Source organism: Gymnoscopelus microlampas, assembly GCF_963454915.1.
Source record: "Gymnoscopelus microlampas genome assembly, chromosome: 16".
Classification (NCBI taxonomy): Eukaryota; Metazoa; Chordata; class Actinopteri; order Myctophiformes; family Myctophidae; genus Gymnoscopelus; species Gymnoscopelus microlampas.
This window is the reverse complement of record NC_139953.1, coordinates 6,079,675-6,100,105: the sequence shown is the minus strand read 5'-3', so window position 1 is coordinate 6,100,105 and position 20,431 is coordinate 6,079,675. Positions and strand designations below refer to the sequence as shown.

The 20,431-nt window shown below is 42.6% G+C and overlaps 1 protein-coding gene across 3 annotated transcripts in view; it reads left to right on the top strand.

Moving 5' to 3' along the window:
- nkain2 (sodium/potassium transporting ATPase interacting 2) overlaps positions 1–20,431 on the top strand; it is a gene marked incomplete at its 3' end in the record, with an annotated part of 188,834 nt that overhangs the window by 151,761 nt on the left and 16,642 nt on the right. Inside the window, exon 4 of one of the 3 annotated variants that reach the window (XM_084081625.1) lies at positions 7,415–7,615. The exons of the other annotated variants lie outside the window; for them this stretch is intronic. Coding sequence (XP_083937751.1) covers positions 7,415–7,615 — 201 coding nt within the window. The remainder of the gene's footprint in view (positions 1–7,414; positions 7,616–20,431) is intronic. 3 annotated transcript variants of the gene reach the window in all.

The following is a 20,431-nucleotide window of genomic DNA, read 5'->3' as shown; positions in this document are numbered from 1 at the left end:
CTTTCATATATACTGTATATATATTTTTTAAATATTAGGATATATTAGGATTAAAATAATTGTGTGTGTGTGTGTGTGTGTGTGTGTGTGTGTGTGTGTGTGTGTGTGTGTGTGTGTGCGTGTGCGTGTGCGTGTGCGTTAGTTTTGTGTTGTGTTCCCACAGTCGCTCGCTCTGCAGGTTGGCTGTTGCCATGGTTACCGGGACAGGCTGGGTGACCTTTGGCTGACCTTTTTTCTCTTCTTTTTTTTTTTGCAGTGTCCGAAATCATGTATAACTTCATCCTATAAACCGCTGTCACCGTAATCTTCCATTACGTCCGTTCATCATGATTTGTTAATCAATCAATCAGTGTTCTCGATTCAACCTGGCATCCACATGGATCGGTCGGCACGGCCGATTTCATTGTCTCCGCCAGGCCGAAAGGCATGGCGAGAGAGTATGTTTTACCCTCCGTCCGTCCGTCCGTCCGTGCGTCCGTGTGTGTGTGTGTGTGTGTGTCCGTCCTGTCCGTGTGTTACCACCAAATCTCCGGCACCGTTGGCCCGGTTGCTGCGAAACTGTGCACACACACTCCCTGGATGCCAATTCAGAACCTCTGCCTCAAATTTTTCACATGGGCCTGTTATAGTGCCACCAGGAGGCCGATTTGTCATTTGTTCCCATTACATTACATTACATTACAGTCATTTAGCAGACGCTTTTATCCAAAGCGACTTACAATAAGTGTATTCAACATAGGTAGGGAACGAAAACTACTAATCACCAGAAGTACATTTCCTGCTAAAACAAGCAACCAAGAGTATACCTAGCGCTAAGGTAAAAGTGCAATATATCAGCTACCTACTTTCTTAAACAGATGAGACAAAAATGGCAAAATCAAATGAGCACGAGCTAAAACAAATAAGTGTATCGACTAAACAAGATCCAATAAAACAATACAAAAATAAAACAAGAGTTTGTACTGCCCTGCCAAGGTAAAGAGCAGTAACTACGAAAAAAAAAAATCACTGAAAAATGGGTTTAAAAGTGATTCAACTGGTCAGCCAAATGAGATATCGGCATATAAGTGATATTACACTAATTTTGCATCTGTTCTTGAGGTAATTGTTAATCCCCCAAAATCACAAAGGCTAATTTGACCTTTGGGATACACAAATAAGTCGGCGTGTCCAAAAACGTAGTTACTGCTCTTTACCTTGGCAGGGCAGTACAGTTTTAAACCAAACCTCATGCAAATCGGTACACAGTATCTCTATAGTCATGTGATCAACCTGATCTGTCCGATTTCCCATATTCCATCCTCATTGGCTAAGGTTGCCATCCAAAGTTTGCAGGATTGGTCCGTTTTGAACAAACTGCCTCAAATCATGAACGCAGCTTGCCATTTCCATGAAATTGCACACGCACATTCCCACTAGGCCGAGGAAGAAATGGCACTTAAAACTTTTCACATCAGCCTCATGGTGGCGCTATAACAGGCTGATTTGCATTTTTAACTATAACTGCACCGATCTGCGTGAACATTTGCACGCCTACTCCCTAGAGGCCAAGGAAAAACATCTGCACTGCATTTTTTACATCTGCTTTTTACAGCGCCACCAGGAGGCCGACTTATGTCACATACATTTTTGGATACTAATCCTTCAGATTTTATCCAAACATCACGCAAATCGGTACACAGTATCTCTATAGTCATGTGATCAAGACGCATCTGTCCGATATTTCATATTCCATCATGATTGGCTAAGGTTGACTTCCAAAGTTTGCAGGATTGGTCCGTTTTGAACAAAATGTCTCAAATCATGAACGCGGCGTGCGATTTCCGTGAAAATTTGCACGCACATTCCTACTAGGCCGAGGAAGAAATGCCACCCTTTTCATACTGGCCTATTATAGCCCCACCAGGAGGCCACAATAATTTACCTGACCTGGCGGACACCTGTGCTCCGAGGAGCACTTTTTCTAGTTTCATTTGGATTCCATAGAAGTCTGCATGTCTTCTATGGAAGCATGTTGCGCAACGGAAATAGCAGATCTACAAGCTCACAACACGTCGCTCTACAAATGTTAAAGACGGGGTGCCGTGATTTTAAGTGATGTTTCCCCCCCTAAAACATAATCATCAGGTATTATGGTTATACCAGGAAGAAGATTTTTTCAAAAAAGTGTACAGAAATTGTTAAAATTATGTTTTTATGTGGACACGCCTCCAGTTCATTAAGTATACCTGGTTCTCACCTTAGCACCTCCTCCACCACCTTAGCACAACCCACCTGTCCTAGTCCCTCCTCCTCCTCATGCCCACACCTGTTGTGTTATGATAATGAGGGGGAGGGTATGTTTTTACTATGTCACTAAAGCGCTGTTTTTCTATTGGCACGTTTGACCCTCAAGGTTTCAGCCTCCAGGTAGAAACTCAAAATAGTCAGAGAAGACATAAAACACCATAAAAACACCACCAGGGGGCTTAATGAAGTTCTATCAACCTCATAGACACGTGAAAAACAGAAAAAGTGCAAAACCATGGCACCACCTCTTTAAGACGCGTCTTCCATAAAACCCTATTGATCCGCGAGAGGCCTCCGTATAGAGGCCCACGTTTCTGACGTGGTCCGCCCCATGCAGTGTTGATCTCGTCGACTAAAACCATGACGAAAAATGTTCGTCGACTACCTTTTTACACTGACGAAAACTAAATAGAAACCAACCTATGATGACCAATACTATGACTAAACATATTGACAATTTCGTCAACAAATAAAAACTAGACTAAAATGTTAGTGAGGTACGAGAGGAGAAGAGATCCAGTAGAACTAAAAGACGAGTCGTTTTATGTTTGGTTGCGCTCTGAAAATGGCAGATCTACAAGCCCACAATGGGCTTGTAGATCGGCTATTTTCAGCATGCAACCAAGTGTAAAATCAGCCATTACGACGCCATCAAGGCACCGCCAAAACACGTTTTAGTCGACTAAATCAACTGCAGACTTAGTCGACTATAATATTATGATATGTAGTCGACTAAAACTAGACAAAAATCAAAACATTAAAATATGACTAAAACTAAATGGAATTGTATTCAAAAGACTATGACTGAAACTGAATAAAAATGTGCCAACAACACAACACTGGCCCTATATGTGACGTCAAGTGCCTTTGGTAGCATTCTTGTGTCGACGCTATCCAGGGCCCTTTCTTTTCTCCCCCTGCTGCCGCGCTGTGAGCGTCCGCGTCTCGGCCCGCGCACGGCTCTGCGCTGATTCCATCGTGGCCACGACCAGCCGCCTCTTGAGGTCATCTCCCAACAATTGTCTGGTAGATTTCCTAGAATAATGATCTCCTTTAATCTTCCAGTCAATCCAATGAGCAATTGTTTTTACTAAATGTAGAGTCGTATATTTCCTTCAAAGTATATCTTTATAAAAAAAGGTGAGCACATAGTAATTTGACGCACGACGCACTTTGTATCCGTTTTTAGAGACTTTACTGGTATTAAAGCAAAAAAATATAAGGCATACAGCAAGTGGTTCTTGTAGTGGTGTAGTGGTAAAAACAATGTGTGCTCTCAGCTTCAACTTTAGCTTCTTCTGACACAACTCAAACAGCACAGCAAAAAACTAATGATCAAACAAAAGAGCACCAATCACAAACATTCAATCAACAGTACACTGCTGCACATAATCATTAAGGCATTACACACAGCTGCAATAACTTGGCACAATTAAGATCAATGCAAAATCAGGTCATCATGACCTAAGCTCGTTATGGCTCTTACACCCATCTCAGATTTCCACACCCTCCTCATCCCCCGTACAAGGCTGTCCAGGCCAGTAGTGCCCTCCGGGGACCTTCAGATCCCTGTTCTGCCGAGGCCAGTCCAGGCACCCCGTGATATATAGCGTAGCGTGGGCGAGCATGCCAGTATGTGTGCCGGGCGGCTTCGCTGCTAATGAACACTCCCTCGTCCATTTCCTGCGTGTTTAGGATATCGTTGCTGTCGGTCAGAAACCTCCTATAATATATGGGGTGTTCATTTACAACAACAAAAAACACCAGAAGTTAGAATATGGACATTATCCATATTCTAACTTCTGGTGTTTTTTTTGTTGTAAATGAACACCCCACTTAACCCATTGAGACCTGGAACTGTGTCATTTTTTGATTTGAGCTAAAAAGCATTATTTTACACTTTGGGCTATTCAAAAATAGCAGATATACAAGCTCATAGCGCGGCACCGAGTGCCGCGCTACGAGCTTGTAGATCTGCTATTTTTGAAAAATCGTGAAAATGTGTGCAAATCTTTGAATATATATATATTTTTAAAGCGAACATTTTTAACTCAAATCTGTGCTTCTGGGGGGTCCCTGGAACAAAATATTTTGATGGGGGTCCGCGGCCAAATACATATCATTTTGGGGGTCCTTGACATGAAAAAGATTGAGCACCACTGATATAGAAACATTACGTTTTTCAGAAAACTGTTGAGATTTAGGAGACGTGTAGAATCAGCTTCAGGTCTCAATGGGTTAATCATACTACAGCGTCACACAAAAGATTCAAAAGTAGCAGGTCGACAAGCTCGAAACGCGCCGCTTCTGAATCTTTTGAATTTGAATCCTGAAAAGTGACAGTTTTGGACGTATGACGTTTCCACCCGACAGTGTTCCTGTAGGCCAGGGTTCCCCAATTACTTTTCCCCAAGGGCCAAATTATCTTTTCTCGGGTACCAAGCCGAGGGCCAGGGGCATTGTGCCCGCGCGCGAAGCACAATGAATTCGTTGTTTTTTTTTTCGTTTTCTTTCTCTAATCAAGCTAATTTGAAACTGTGTTATTTTAGGCCTGGAATTCTTAAATCTTGTGTTGAGGGTCACACAAGGAAAAAGTAGATCTTGTAGATCTGCTGTTTTTGAAAAATCGTGAAAATGTGTGCAAATCTTCTGAATATATATATTTTTTAATATTTGCTTCTGGGGGGTCGCTGGAACAACATATTTTGATGGGGGTCCGCGGCCAAATACATATAATTTTGGGGCTCCTTGACATGAAAAAGATTGAGCACCACTGATATAGAAACATAGGTTTTTCAGAATACTGTTGAGATTTAGGAGACATGTAGAATCGGCTTCAGGTCTCAATGGGTTAACTGTACTGTATTCGTAATAAGCTCAATGACTAAAGCGTTACACTTATATTTCACTGTCAATTTTCTATGAATTGCCAATCAATATAGAATTTGCCTGTGTGTGTGTGTGTGTGTGTGTGTGTGTGTGTGTGAGTGTGAGTGTGAGTGTGAGTGTGAGTGTGTGTGTGTGCGTGTGCGTGTGCATGTGCGTGTGCGTGTCTGTCCATCCCCTAATGCGCAAGGAGCAGGTGCAGAGTCAGTAAAGGAGAACGAGTGACACTCCCTCCCTCGCTCCCTCTCTCTCCCTCATCCTGTGTCTCATCCTGTGTGTGTGTGTGTGTGTGTGTGTGTGTGTGTGTGTGTGTGTGTGTGTGTGTGTGTGTGTGTGTGTGTGTGTGTGTGTGTGTGTGTGTGTGTGTGTGTGAGTGTGTATGTCTGTTCGAGTGCGTGCGTGTGTGCATGTGTGTTCGAGTGCGTGTGACTGTGTGCTGAAAAGTTCATTATAAAAACAATGAAAGAGGCTGTAGTACACTAATTACTGTCTCTAAACTCATGCACCCTGAGAGAGAAACAGACACAGAGAGAGAGAGACAGACAGACAGACAGACAGACAGACAGACAGACAGACAGACAGACAGACAGACAGGGAGGGAGAGAGGGAGAGAGGGAGAGAGGGAGAGAGGGAGAGAGGGAGCGAAGGGTAAGGGGAGCAGAAGGCTGACATCGAGTGAAATTAGCACAAAGGAAGTTTTTTAGTAGGGGAGAGAGAGATGGAGAGAGAGGAAGAAATGAGCAAGATGAGTGATGGAAATGGAGTAGATGAAGAGGTGGTCAGAGAGAGAGAGAGAGAGAGAGAGAGAGAGAGAGAGAGAGAGAGAGAGAGAGAGACACATAATGAGACGGAGACACGATGAAAGAGAGAGAGACAGATTGCACTTCTTATTAATAAGCAACAGGAGGAGATTATATTAATTAATCAGATGTCTCTTAATGAACCGCTTACTCACTAAGAGAGAGAGAGAGAGAGAGAGAGAGAGAGAGAGAGAGAGACAAAGGAGGAGAAGAATCGGAAGCCTAATTTATACTTCATCGTACAACTTCGACGTGGCAGCCGACCTACTCGCTGATAGTGTGGCACGGATGTGATTTAACCCTTTAAGACCTGAGCCGATTCTTCATTTTGTTTTCTAAATCCAAATAGCTTTTTGAAAAAAAATCTAAAAAAGTTTTTTTCAAGATTTTTCAAAAATAGCAGACAGACAGACAGAGAGAGAGACATACAGACAGATAGACAGACAGACAGTGAGAGAGAGAGACAGACAATGAAAGAGAGAGACAGAGTAGTGATGGAGAGCTTCCTAGTGAAATTGAACATGTTTTTCCAGTTGAGTGTCATTCATGCTACAGTGCGTCGCCTTAATATCCTTGTTAAAAATGTTAAAGTGCAACACTTTTCATTCAACTAATAGCAAAGCCGTGGGGCATTGTGTGCGTGCGTGCGCGTGTGCGTGTGTGTGTGTGTGTGTGTGTGCGTGTGCGTGTGCGTGTGCGTGTGCGTGTGCGTGTGTGCGTGTGCGTGTGCGTGTGCGTGTGTGCTGCGCGCACGCCTGTGTGTTTGTGCGTGCGCCTGTGTGTTTGTGCGTGCGCCTGTGTGTTTGTGCGTGCGCGCGCGCGCGCGTGTGTTTGTGCGTGCGTGTGTGCTCCCATTGTGGGGTGATCTATGCCTCCTGTGGCTAAATGGAGTCATTAAAATGTGCATTATTTAGAGCCAGTTGACCACCATAATTGATGGATGGGGCTGAAGCATCCCTAGCCGTTGCATTAGCATTGCAGCAGCAGATACTGCTAGCGGCTACAGTGCTACATGAAAATACAAAATAACATAAAGACATTATTCGCTAATTTTTTTTTCAAACTAAAGTCACGATTTTTAAAAGTAGGCCTAGTACTCATTTTCGGGTTTTTTTAAACTTTCGCCCATGAATGACATGAGTCTCCCCTCTTTTAGTGAGGATTTTGCCCTGGGATGGGCGTGGGTTTGAGGTTAGGTTTAGGCATAGTAGGGTTATGGTTAGGGATATTATAGGGCAAAACACAAAGAGGCATTCATATCTTTTTGTCTCTTGTATTGCCATACTGTTATTATGCGTGATTGTCGTGAAGTCCTTTGGCACAGCTGGCGTTGTCTCAGGGCACACCAGTATGTCTCTGCAAAAAAATCACTTGAAATGTTGATGTCCTCACTAACAAACCTGTATTTGTGCGTGTTTGTGTCTCCCGTCTCTGCCCAGGACTCGGACCTGGTCCTGACGTTCAACCTGTCCATGCACCGGTCCTGGTGGATGGAGAACGGCCCCGGGTGCAGGGTGACCCCCATCTCCCCTCCACCGTCCTGGGCACCGGAGGACCACAGATACATCTCTATAGCCGGATGTCTGATGGACTACCAGTTCATCGAGGTGGCCCACTCCTCCCTGCAGATACTGCTGGCTGTAAGTATATACGCTCGTCCAGTGTTGGAAAAGTTACTAAAACATAGTAATATATTACTTGTTTAAAAAGTAATATAGTTACTTTACTTATTACTCCCTGCCAAAAGTAATTAGTTACTTTACTAGTTACTGGAAAAAAAGTAATATATTACTTTAAGTTACATATTACTTTAGTTACTTTCCAATACTGCGCTCGTCTTGAGTATATGCATGGATTACAAGTTTGCAGTCGCCACGATTGATTTCAGAGTCGGAGGACCCCCTATAGGGTAGTGGTTCTACAAACTGTTTTCATGTCAAGGACCCCCAAATTGATATGTATTTGGCTGCGGAACCCCACCTGAAAACGTGTTGTGCCAGAGACGCCCCAGAAACAAAGATTTGTGTTAAAGGGACTACACCATGAATTTAAAAAATCACACCCTGTGTGAAGGAAGCGGTGCCTTTGGGGCGGGGCTTAACTCATTTCAGTTCGTCCCTATTGGTGGTCTGAGTCCACTTACCAAATTTGTACTTGGTAGCATGCTGCAAACTGGAATAATGGCTGTTTAAAGCCCAGCCAATGGGCAGACAGAGGGGGCGGGGCTTAAGTAATTACAGTTTGTCCCTATTGGTGGTTTTAGTCCATGTCCAAAATTTGTACTCCGTAGCATGCTGCGAACTTGAGTTATGGCTGTTAATTTGGACTTGGTGGCATGCTGCAAACTGGAGTTATAGCTGTTTAAAATCCCGTGCTCATCCCGGGCTCATACGGGCGGACGTCCCTGGGGGTCCCTGGACCCCTCTTTGATAACCGGTGGCACGTGTGGCAAATGAGAGGAGAGATGGCATAGGCAATCTCCAAGTCTGTGTGTGTGTGTGTGTGTGTGTGTGTGTGTGTGTGTGTGTGTGTGTGTGTGTGTGTGTGTGTGGACACACAGACACACAGACACACAGACACCGAGTCAAAGCCACGTATAGAGCGGTTGGCACCGCTAAAAATAATAATAATATTTAATAGCATATTGTTTATGTCCCTCAAACGTTTTTCAAAAGGTTTGAGCCTAAATCAAGCCTCAGATATACTCATTCCAACTAACTTCTCTCTGGCTTATAAAGCACTTTCACTTGCAATACCACATTGTCCTGTTTGGCACGGGGTGCTATTGAGCCAGTTTGTATGCATGTGATAAAAAAAAAAAAAAAAAAAAAAAAAAACGTTTTTTTTTTGGCTGGAACTGAAAAACGGGAGGAATTGTTCCGTGACGTGACGTCACGTCAGGGACCAAATCAGTTTGGCCTGTTTTGAGACCAATTTACAGAAAACCCCAGATTTGCTGTGAAAGCCTGAGTGTTCAAACTGGGGTATTTTGGGGGATAGAAGAGAGGTAGGGGAGACCAAAAACACACAAAAAAAGAAGAGCAAGTTAAAATTCATGGTGTAGTCCCTTTAAAAAGGTTCACCTTTAGAAAAAAAAAGATTTAAAGATTTGCACACATTTTCAAGATTTTTCAAAAATAGCAGATCTACCAGCTCATTGCGCGGCACTCGGTGACGCGCTATGAGCTTGTAGATCTGCTATTTTTGAATAGCCAAAGTATAAAATATGGATCAAATATGGATTAAAATGATTGTGACGTTATATCAACTCATGGACCCCACTTTGAGAACCAATGCCCTAGGGGTCTCGGACCTCCCGTTGAAGACCCCCTGCCCTAATTCATTCAGTGCTTCATAAACCCAACAGTAGTATTTTGAAATCAATTATTTGAACAGACAAGGGAGTCGGTGTAAAGATTTTAGAACTGGAGTTATTCGGTCCACTTTTCTTGGCATCAGTAAGGACTGGAGCGGCAGCGTTCTGTATCAAAGGCTAGCTGTCTGATGGATGTTTCAGTGAGATCTGTGAAGACACCGGTACAGTAGTCTGAGTGTACTTGAGGATGAAGGCACGGACGAGCTTTCTCAAATCTTTGCTGAGACGTGTGGAGCAAATTGAAATTCAGTTCTTTGGTCCATGACTACACACCAAGAGTTCTGGCTTGGGTTTGCTGTTTTTTTTTTAACAGCACTGCATTTTAACCAGTGATGGAAGAAGTACTTACATGTTTTACTTCAAGTCCAAAATATCAATACCGCAATGTAGAAATACTCTGTTACGAGTGAAATTCAGAATGTACTTGAGCAAAAACTCCCCCCTGTCAGGTGACAAGAAGGTCAGTTGGCTCTCATGCATTGAAGGAGGCATGAGCTCGGCCCTGGCCTCCCCTAGGCTGGTGGGGGGAGTGTAGCGCCCAGGATCACTTAGCAAATTGGCACCGGGTGAAAAAAGGGTTACAAAATCGAGGGATAAAAATTATAGGGGAAAAAAAAAAAGAATGTACTTGAGCAAAAGTACACAAGTGTTGGCATCAAAATATACAAGGACCAGAACTCAGTATGGAGAATGTCCCATTTCACAAGTTTTCAAATGTATGAAGAATATTTTGAAAATAGCGGTGAGCTTGTAGATCTATGTATGGGGCTGAAGTGGTTAGATTAAAATCTACGAAGTAACTAGTAACTAATGTTTTCAAATAGATGTAGTGGAGTAAAAATACAATATTTGCCTCTGAAATGTACAAAAATTGGAAATACTCTGTTAAAGTAAAAAAAAAGTAAAAAAATAAATAAGAATAGGCCTACTTTAAGTACAGTACTTGAGTACATGTACTTAGTTATTTTACACCACTGCCTTTTAACCGTTCCTCCATGTCTCTCAAAAAACACACCCTGTGTGAAGAGAGTGGTGCCTTTGATGAGCCCCGTATTGATGTTGTCATCGATGTTTGTTTATTGGACATACATACATACGGACGGACACACGGACAGAGTCAGATATAGGAGTGGTTGGCACCACTCAAAAAACTATTCCTTAAATTGTGTCTTTTGTTTAACCACTTAAACTCCAGCATCCGCGTGTCGCATGCTGTCGATCGGCTATTTTCAGCGAAAGCTTTCCGCACAATAACAGAAAACCGTTAAGTCACTCGTATAGAGCCCTGAGCAACCACATGAGGTTTAAACCATTGATACCTGGAACGCATCTGTGTCACTTTAGATGTCTTTGGCTATTCAGAAATAGCAGATATACAAGCTCATAGCGCGGCACCGAGTGCCGCGCTATGAGCTTGTAGATCTGCTATTTTTGAAAAATCTTGAAAACTTTGTATTTATTTTTTTTCAAAAACTGTTATGATTTAGATTTTTTTAAAGAATCGCCTCAGGTCTTAATGGGTTAATTGGTTAATTAAAGAAAATCATTGCAACCGTTGCTTAGTTCAATGCATTTACTCAGCGTTTTTGTAGTGAAACATATCCTCTATAACCGGTCCTGTCTGGTGATAACTGAGCCAGTAAGTATTAGTAGAAATATGTATTAGTATAATAAATAGTGCGTAGCCTCATCCAAAACTGTGACTTTTCGGTATTCAAATTTGAAAATAGCCAAAGTATCAGATCTACGACCTTGAGAACCACTAGTACAGAGTACTGCAGAGAGAGAGAGAGAGAGAGAGAGAGAGAGAGAGAGAGAGAGAGAGAGAGAGATGCATTTAGTGTCCATTAGCCTAATGACTGCTGCTGCATTAACATTACTCAGTGGATAAGCTGCTCTCTTAACTCTAACTCTATCTCTCTCTCTGTCTAGCGGTCTCTCTCTTACCACACTGAGCCGTCTCTCTCAGTGATGCACAATGTGTCGCTCATTTTCAGTAAAGCAAAGCAAAGTTTGTTGTTTACCCAGGGTGTTGGACTAAGTGCGGAACTTATTTACAGCCAGACCCTGCAGGGCTATTCAGCGATGATTCATGATTGATGTGATGAATTGGGGAATCGAACTAGGGACCTTCCGGTATCAAGGCCGCCCCTCTAACCACTAGGCCACCGCAGTGGTGTAAAACGTACTCAAATGTTTGACTTAAGTAGAAGTATCAATACTGCATTGTAGAAGTACTCCGTTACAAGTAAGTAAAAGTCTGGAATTAGAAATTTACTTGAGTAAAAGTACAAAAGCATTGGCATCAACATATACTTAAAGTTATACAATGCAGGTCCACAAATAACGATTTTTAGCAGCCTCTGCTGGTCATTACCGTCACTGCAGGCCGTTCGTTTATTCCTCTGTTACCCATAATTCCATTTGTTTTCACCGGAAGCGTTTCAAAAAGCGTTCTTTTAATTGTTTCATGCGATCTGTGGATCGTTTCTCTTAGCCAGTGGAGCTTTAGTTACCGTGAGCTGTGTTTTCTTTTTCTGTTGATTTTCGATCTTCAAATCATACAATCTCTTAAAAACAGCGTGAGTTTCCTTTTTGTTATTAGCGCGGTAGCTCCTGGCCAAACAGGAAACCGGCGCGGTAGTTCCTGGCCAAACGGGAAACCGGTGCATTTTCCGGCCGGATGACGTCATTTTCGCGGGAAAGGCGCCCCTGACAGCGTTCAATAGAAAATATATAAATAAAAGGCTTTCGGGGGTGAAATTCATGGAGTGGGTGTTGTGAAACATTTGCCACTCACAAAAGATATACAATTTAACTTTAGTTTTATTGAAAAAGTTACCTAGTATTACTTTAAAGTACCAAAAAGTAAAAGTACTAAAATGTTTGAAAATAGCAGATCTAAGAGCTCACAACGCGTCGCTTCACGACGCGTTGTGAGCTTGTAGATCTGCTATTTTCAAATAGCCTATAGGTATAAAATAGTGCTAAAGTGGTTAATATATGTTTTATAATGTAATAATGTATATCTGAAAAGTAACTAGTAACTAAAGTTTTCAAATAATTGTAGTGGAGTAAAAGTACAATATATGCCTCTGAGATGTAGTGGAGTAGAAGTAAAAGTATTGGAAATTGGAAATACTCAAGTAAAGTACAAATACCTCAAAATTGTACCTAAGTACAGTACTTAAGTAAATGTACTTAGTTACTTTCCACCACTGCTAATCTTATAGGTAGAAGATCATTACTTTATAAATGCATGATCAGTAGAATAGAACCCTATAACCCCGAACCACACGCAAATCTACATAATGGACGCACACAGTGGTTCTCAAACTTCTTCATGTGAAGGACTCCCAAAATGATAGTGTTTGTGAGGTTAAGGTTAGGGTTAAGGTTACAGGGTTAGACCATAGACTGTAAAAAAGAATGGACAAACCCTCACCATTGGTTTCTACAGACGAAAATGAAGCCGATTTTTCAGGAATTTGAAATCCGCCATCTTTAATAAGCAACCGGGAATAGGCTCTATGCACAGCAGCCATATTATCACTTCCTTCACAGGTGTTACCAATGATACTAATGAAGGCTCTGTTCCATTTAGTGTAGCACAGTGGTTTCCACGACCCCCATAACTCTGAGAGTGTACAAATGGAACCAAATGGACCCGTAAGGGTCCATTTGGTTCCACATCTGTAAGGGGCCATTTGGAAGCCCATGAGGGTCCCTGGACCCCAACTGTAGATAGGCACAATATCAGCACCCTGACTCTGTTTGACCAGAATGGAACAGAGCCTTCATTAGTATCATTGGTAACACCTGTGAATGTCTTCATAATATGGCTGCTGTGAATAGAGCCTATAGGAACCGGAAATCAATCCCTAAAGAATGCTATTGGTTGGGTAGCTTGTCAATCAAGAGTGAGGGCTAGGAATGAATGCTATTTGGTTGTGTAGCTTGTCAATCAAATCATCCCGCCCCTCCTAGAGCACAACCTACTTTGTCGTCAATTTTAGAATAAATGGGACGATAATTTACCAAAACGCATATCATGACGGTTGAAAGGAGACTTTAAACTAGCGACTGGAAGCATATCATATTTATGACAATGTTTATTAAGGTAAGAAAATCAAGTCTAAAACCCATCCGCGTGCACTGAGAGGATATTCTTTCTGACACCAGCGGGGGCATTCATATGCGTTTTAGACTCAATGTAGCCTACGACTCTCAAGCTGGCCCCTAGGGTCAGACTTAGACATATAACTATACACCCCCTTGAGCAAAACATCAAAGAAAGAGGGAATTCCCACTGTATAAGGCCCAATGAGCTCTTTAACCACTTAAACCCTATATATACTTAGTTGACCAAAGTCCCCCTGGGCTCTATACTAGGCCCCCTCCTACCCCCCCCCCCCCCTCCCTCTACAGTGAATCTCTTCACTGAAAATAGCCCATGTACAGTTCAAGCTTGGGATATCGGCCGAAATGTCAATATCGTGCAATCTTATTCTTTCTCTCTCTTTCTCCCCCTCCTTTACTCTACCTTTTATTGACTCTTATCTTAGTATTTCCTGGAGCGTCTGCATCTCTCTCTCTCTCTCTCTCTCTCTCTCTCTCTCTCCCTCTCTCTCTCTCTCTCTCTCTCTCTCTCTCTCTGCCTCTCTGTCAGTGATGTCAAGCTGAGGTAATGTGTGTGTGTGTGTGTGTGTGTGTGTGTGTGTGTGTGTGTGTGTGTGTGTGTGTGTGTGTGTGTGTGTGTGTGTGTGTGTGTGTGTGTGTGTGTGTGTGGTGTAAGCATACTCTAACAAGCATACAGGGTTTTCCCCCAGGGTACCAGATATTATGAGCCTGAGCATGAATCATTACAGACGAGAGAGAGAGAGGGAGAGAGAGAGAGAGAGAGAGAGAGAGAGAGAGAGAGAGAGAGAGAGACTAATGAGGGTCAAGCTGGAGAAAGGTCACACACCTTTAACTGGCTGTTACTGTTCTATATTTGTTGATATATTCAAGTGTTTTGTATTGGCCACAGTTATAACTAGCCTTTAGCAGTGGTGTAAAGTAACCAAGTACATTTACTCAAGTACTGTACTTAAGTACAATTTCGAGGCACTTTTACTTTACTGGAGTATTTCCAATTGTCTATACTTTTACTTTTACTCCACTCACTTTTACTCAGAGGCAAATATTGTACTTTTACTCCACTACAATTATTTGAAAACTTTAGTTACTTAGTTACGGTTGTATATTTCATAACATAACATACACATTTAAGCCATATGTTAGAATTAATATAGGATTACAGGTCTACTTTGGCCAGTACAGACAGAGGAGTTTATTCAGATAGGAGAGGAGCATTTGTTGGAGAGGCTGGCTATAGGTGGGGGATACAATTAACATTCTCTTTGTTTCGCCTGGAAAGCACAGGGAACAACGAAGCCACAAGACACTGTCTCCATGTCTTCCTTCCTGGGCCACCCGAATTGTCGATTAGCAAGTTGATCAAAGACTGATGCAATCACCTCTAGATACAGACATTAAAGGACGACTTCACCGCTTTTCAACCTATCTTCATATAATTGGTCCTCACTAATACTCATGATGAAATGGTACCACATACCAGTGACATCATCGTTAGGCATGTTTTTTTTTCCAACAGGATTTCACATTTTTTATTTAGATTTTTATTAACACGAGAACAATGGCTTCTTTTATTGCATTGCAACTTTCCAGGAATAGAAAGCCTGCAGTTTCTATTAGCTTGGATTCCCCATTGATGATGTCACTGGTAGACGGGACTCTGAACAGTCCACAGCCCTCCTCTGAGACACAGACCGAGTAGAAAAAAACTGTACCATTTTATCATGAGTATTAGTGAGGACCTATTATATGAAGATAGGTTGAAAAGCGGTGAAGTCGTCCTTTAACATTTCAAGTGTACCTCCTCTTATTCTCAACGTGGCCACTACTATAAAATGGGATGTATTGTAACTGTGAGGGTGTGTGCCACTCCAGGCCGTGAGGCTGTGGAGATGGCTGTGGAACTCTGTACTATGAAATAAACTGGAAGCAAGAAACCTCACTACTGGAGTGAAGACTCAATTCATTCTTCACCATTCATATACATCTCTGGAACATCAAACTAACTATAATATGGCGTTGTTGGCAACAATAGTGCAGTAAAACCTTTAAGTGTGTGGTTTATGGCGCAGACGGCAGGATGGTTATCGGCGAGATACCACCAGGGTTGAGCTGTAGGGGGTACGGGGGGGTACGGCGTACCCTTAGTTCTGACACTGTGGGAGCTGGGGGCGCGCGTGCACGCACCGTCAGCGGCGGTCTTTAACGCCTTAAAGTTTAAAAACAATAGCCTCTCAAGGTTCGCGCCGTCAGTGGCGAGCCGTTCTCAATAGCGTCTACCTGGCTGCTTTGCATAACATTAGGCTACTTGAGAAAAGACACGGACTTGAATTGAATGTGTTACATTCCTCTCACAATGACAGACAACATCTCTGCACTGCAAGGTGTGAAGGGGATCGCTTAGCAGAGGACCCAGTTCTCTGAGACAAGACAAAGACAAGTTGTCTGATTATTTTAAGTAGGCCTACTTATGTGTGGGTGAGTCTATGTAAAGGGCTTTTATATAAAATTAAAAGGAAAATAAAATAATTAATTTGAAACAAAAATAAAAACAACAAATTAACAATGCAACAATACAACAAAATAATAATACATATGATTACATTAATAATCACATGTTGAATGGTATTTCAACTAGCACTGAGCTGAGTGGCTATGTGCGCGCACGTGACGTCATAAAATACAGTACCCTTAGTTAAAAAATCCACAGCTCACCACTGGATACCACATTACTTTGCAGATATAAATTATCATGTTATAAAACATACATTAACCACTTTAGCCCTATTTTATACATAGGCTGTTTGAAAATAGCCGATCTACAAGCTCACAACGCGTCGCATCGCGTTGTGTCTGCTATTTTCAAACATTTTAGTACTTTTACTTTTGGCACTTTGAGTACCTTTTGATACCAATACTTTTGTACTTTTACTCAAGTACATTTTGAATTCCGGACTTTTACTTGTAACAGAGTACTTCTACATTGCAGTATTGATGCTTTTACTTAAGTAAAACATTTGAGTACTTTTTCCACCACTGATCGCATCGTATGGCATGGTGTTTATCTAACGAAGCAGAGAAGAACGCCTTGTGGAACAGATGGATAGAGCAGTGGTTCTCAATGCGCTACCAGCTCAAAAAAGCCCTTCTCAGTGGACACGGCGCCCCAATGCGTCACAAACCGAGGGTCCTTGAGATTCAAACATTTTCAGAACCACTGTGGTATTTACAGAGAAGAAAGTCTGGGTGGAATAGAGCAGTGGTTTTCAACCTTTTTCATGCCCATGACCCCTACATTGATGATATACATTTGGCCGTGGACCCCCATCGGCAAATGTTGTGCCAGGGACCCCCACAAGCAAAGATTTGAGTTAAAAATGTTTGCTTTAGAAAAATATATATTCAAAGACACGCTATGAGCTTGTATATCTGCTATTTTTTAATAGCCGAAGCTAAGCGGACGAAATGCTTGTGATGCTATGTTAACACATTTTGCTGGGGACCCCCTAGTCTGGGAGACTTCGATTCAGAGCCTGGACAGCAGGGGCGCGGCCACTGCGTTCTGATTCAAATCAATAGCCAATGAAGAAAAGGGGGGCGGGATCCACATGCAGTGGGTGTTGCATGTATGTAAATAGGAGCGACGGGAAGCAATTTCTCTTCCTTCACAGGTGTTACCAATGATACAAATGAAGGCTCTGTTCCATTTAGTGTAGCACAGTGGTTTCCACGACCCCCATAACTCTGAGAGTGTACACATGCGGCCGCCATTGTTGTGTACTGCTGTTTGCCTCTCGTCAGACTGTTTAGACGAGTTGCACAGCTGTGCAACTCGTCGTGTCCGCTCAGATTCTGAGCGTAAGTTACATCCCGCCCACAAATACCAGGGCTCTGGCCCGGAAGTTTCCTCGCCCCTCCCGTTTGTATGCGAGAGCTGGCGGAAACTTCTGGGAACTCAGATTAGGGACCCCCTGGCACCCCCTCACGGACCACTGGTGTTGACAACCACCACTGGAATAGAGAGATAATGGTGCTCTGAGCACACATGGTGTGTGTGTGTGTGTGTGTGTGTGTGTGATGCTCTCACTAGATTGAGATGAATGGACAAGTACCGTCACTGGATGACGACGGTGCGGAAATCCCCTCAGGCAGACTACAGGGAGACCGGCTCATTATTAGAACCAGCTTCTTGTTAAATTAGGGTCACGTCCCCATAGGTACGCTTATAGCTGCACTAGTGGAGATCCCCCCCCCCCCCCCCCCCCCGCCATAGACCATGCAAAAGTCTGTCTGTCCGTCCGTCCGTCCGTCCATCTGCCTGGCTCCCCATTTCTCTCTCTGTGTCTCTCTGTGTCTCTCCATCTCTCTCTCCATCTCTCTCTCTCTCTCTCTCTCTCTCTCTCTCTCTCTCTCTCTCTCTCTCTCTCTCTCTCTCTCTCTCTCTCTCTCTCTCTCTCTCTCTCTCTCTCTCTCTCTCTCTCTCTCTCTCTCTCTCTCTCTCTCCCCCCTCCCAAATCAATAGCAGTACTTAAAGGCTGTACTGGCTGAGGTCCAAGGCACCGCACGGTTAAAATCCTCAGTGTACATTTAACTCTGGAGTTAATTTATTGCACTCTCACAGTCAAATGAACACGGAGGATTCTGACTGTATGCACACACACACACACACACACACACACACACACACACACACACACACACACACACACACAGCGGGAGAGCTGCCTGTGTGTGTGTGTGTGTGTGTGTGTGTGTGTGTGTGTGTGTGTGTGTGTGTGTGTGTGTGTGTGTGTGTGTGTGTGTGTGTGTGTGTGTGTGTGTGTGTGTGTGTGTGTGTGTGTGTGTGTGTGTGTGTGTGTCTGGGGGTGTAATTAGTGTGTTGAAATACTGTCATGTTCCATGAGTGTACATTCACCAACCTGACTGGCTGGCTGGCTGGCCCTGTCTGTTTATCTGTCTGTCTGTCTGTCTGTCTGTCTGTCTGTCTGTCTGTCTGTCTGTCTGTCTGTCTGTCTGTCTGTCTGTCTGTCTGTCTGTCTGTCTGCCTGCCTGTCTGTCTGTCTGTCTCTCTGACTGAGTGGTTGGCTGGGTGCCTGGTTTGCTTTAATTGCTGGAAACAGTGTCAGAGTGCATGGGCACATTCAGCGTACTGGCTGACTGGTTCTCCTGTGCTAGCGTTCATCTCGTGAACAGAACACCCTACCTTGTGTGTGCTGTGTAATGATGAGGTGTGACGTCATCGCTTCACATAGGGATTACAGTCATGGTTTAGTAAATGTACCAAATTGATTTGAGTTACGACCATATAGGCTAAAAAAGAAAAGAAAGAAAAAACATTATCTTGTCTTCAGTGGTGGAAAGTAACTAAGTACATTTACTTTAGTACTGTACTTAACTCTCTCAGTGCCACGCCCCGAGATACCCCGAGTTTTCCCCGAGTACCCTCGCTGCCAGAACGAGAAACTTTTACGAGTTTTTCTTTTACTTTTTTACTGAAGTCGCGCTATTCTGTTTATTTTTCATGATCACTTTCACTTCCTGACTCCTTCAGAGTCACTGGGTTCCGGTTTCATGACGCAGATTCCGTTTCCGGTTCTCATTTTTTTCCCGCGGTCATTTTCGGCAAGAATAGGGAAAGTCACGGTTTTTCACACGGTATACAAAACGAACGGAGAGGTCTACTGCTACTCTCTTTGGTCTGGGTGACGATCAGTCATCGTAGTCGTGTATAACATCGTATTTTAACCCGATCAGAAATTGTCGAAAACGTCACATCCGTTTATGACCGCATGTGACGCCGGCCTGTTTGGGAGGGGGCGAGCGAGTCAACGAGGTGATCAATGTCTCGATTTGTCGCTCTCTACTGGTAGAACTGTCGTATGAGTTTAAAACTGCATATAGACAAGCTATTTGAAAACAAAATAACAACAAAAAAAACGAAAATTGCTGGCACTGGGGGAGTACTTTATGAAAATACTCTGGCACTGAAAGAGTTAAGTAACATTTTTAGGTATTTGTACTTTACTTGAGTATTTCCAATTTCCAATACTTTTACTTCTAATCCACTACATCTCAGAGGCAAATATTGTACTTTTACTCCACTACAATTGTTCGAAAACTTTAGTTACTGGTTACTTTTCAGATATAAATTATGATATTATAAAACATACATTAACCACTTTAGCCCTATTTTATACATGAGCCATTTGAAAATAGCAGATCTACAAGCTCACAACGCGTCGCATCGCGACGCGTTGTGAGCTTGTAGATGGGCTATTTTCAAATATTTTAGTACTTTTACTTTTGGTACTTTAAGTACATTTTGATGCCAATACTTTTGTACTTTTACTCAAGTACATTTTGAATTCTGGACTTGTACTTGTAACAGAGTATTTCTATATTGTAGTATTGGTACTTTTACTTAAGTAAAGAATTTGAGTACTTTTTCCACCACTGGTTGTCTTGCATGAGTAGTTGGTTTATTTGCACTTTACAAAAAAAATGCTAATTTACAACTGAACTGCCTCCATTGTGTCCAAAATGTATTTTGGACAGCTGCCAAAAACAGCCCACTGCTGCTTAGCTGTGTCATCTTCAATCACTTGTCAACAGAGAGTGAGAGCTGGTGCAGCATATTGTCAGTGAAGGAGCTGTCAGTAATCATCAACGGAATCTGTGAATATAATCCCAAATGTGGAGCTATAAACTCCAGTGGTAGTGGTGGAAAAAAAGTACTCAAATGTTTTACTATATAAAAGTATCAATACTGCAATGTAGAAGTACTCTGTTACAAGTAAACGTCCGGAATTCAAAATTCACTTGAGTAAAAGTACAAAAGTATTTGTATCAAAATGAAAGTACCAAATGTAAAAGTACTAAAATGTTTGAAAATAGCCGATCTACAAGCTCACAACGCGTTGTGAGCTTGTAGATCGGCTATTTT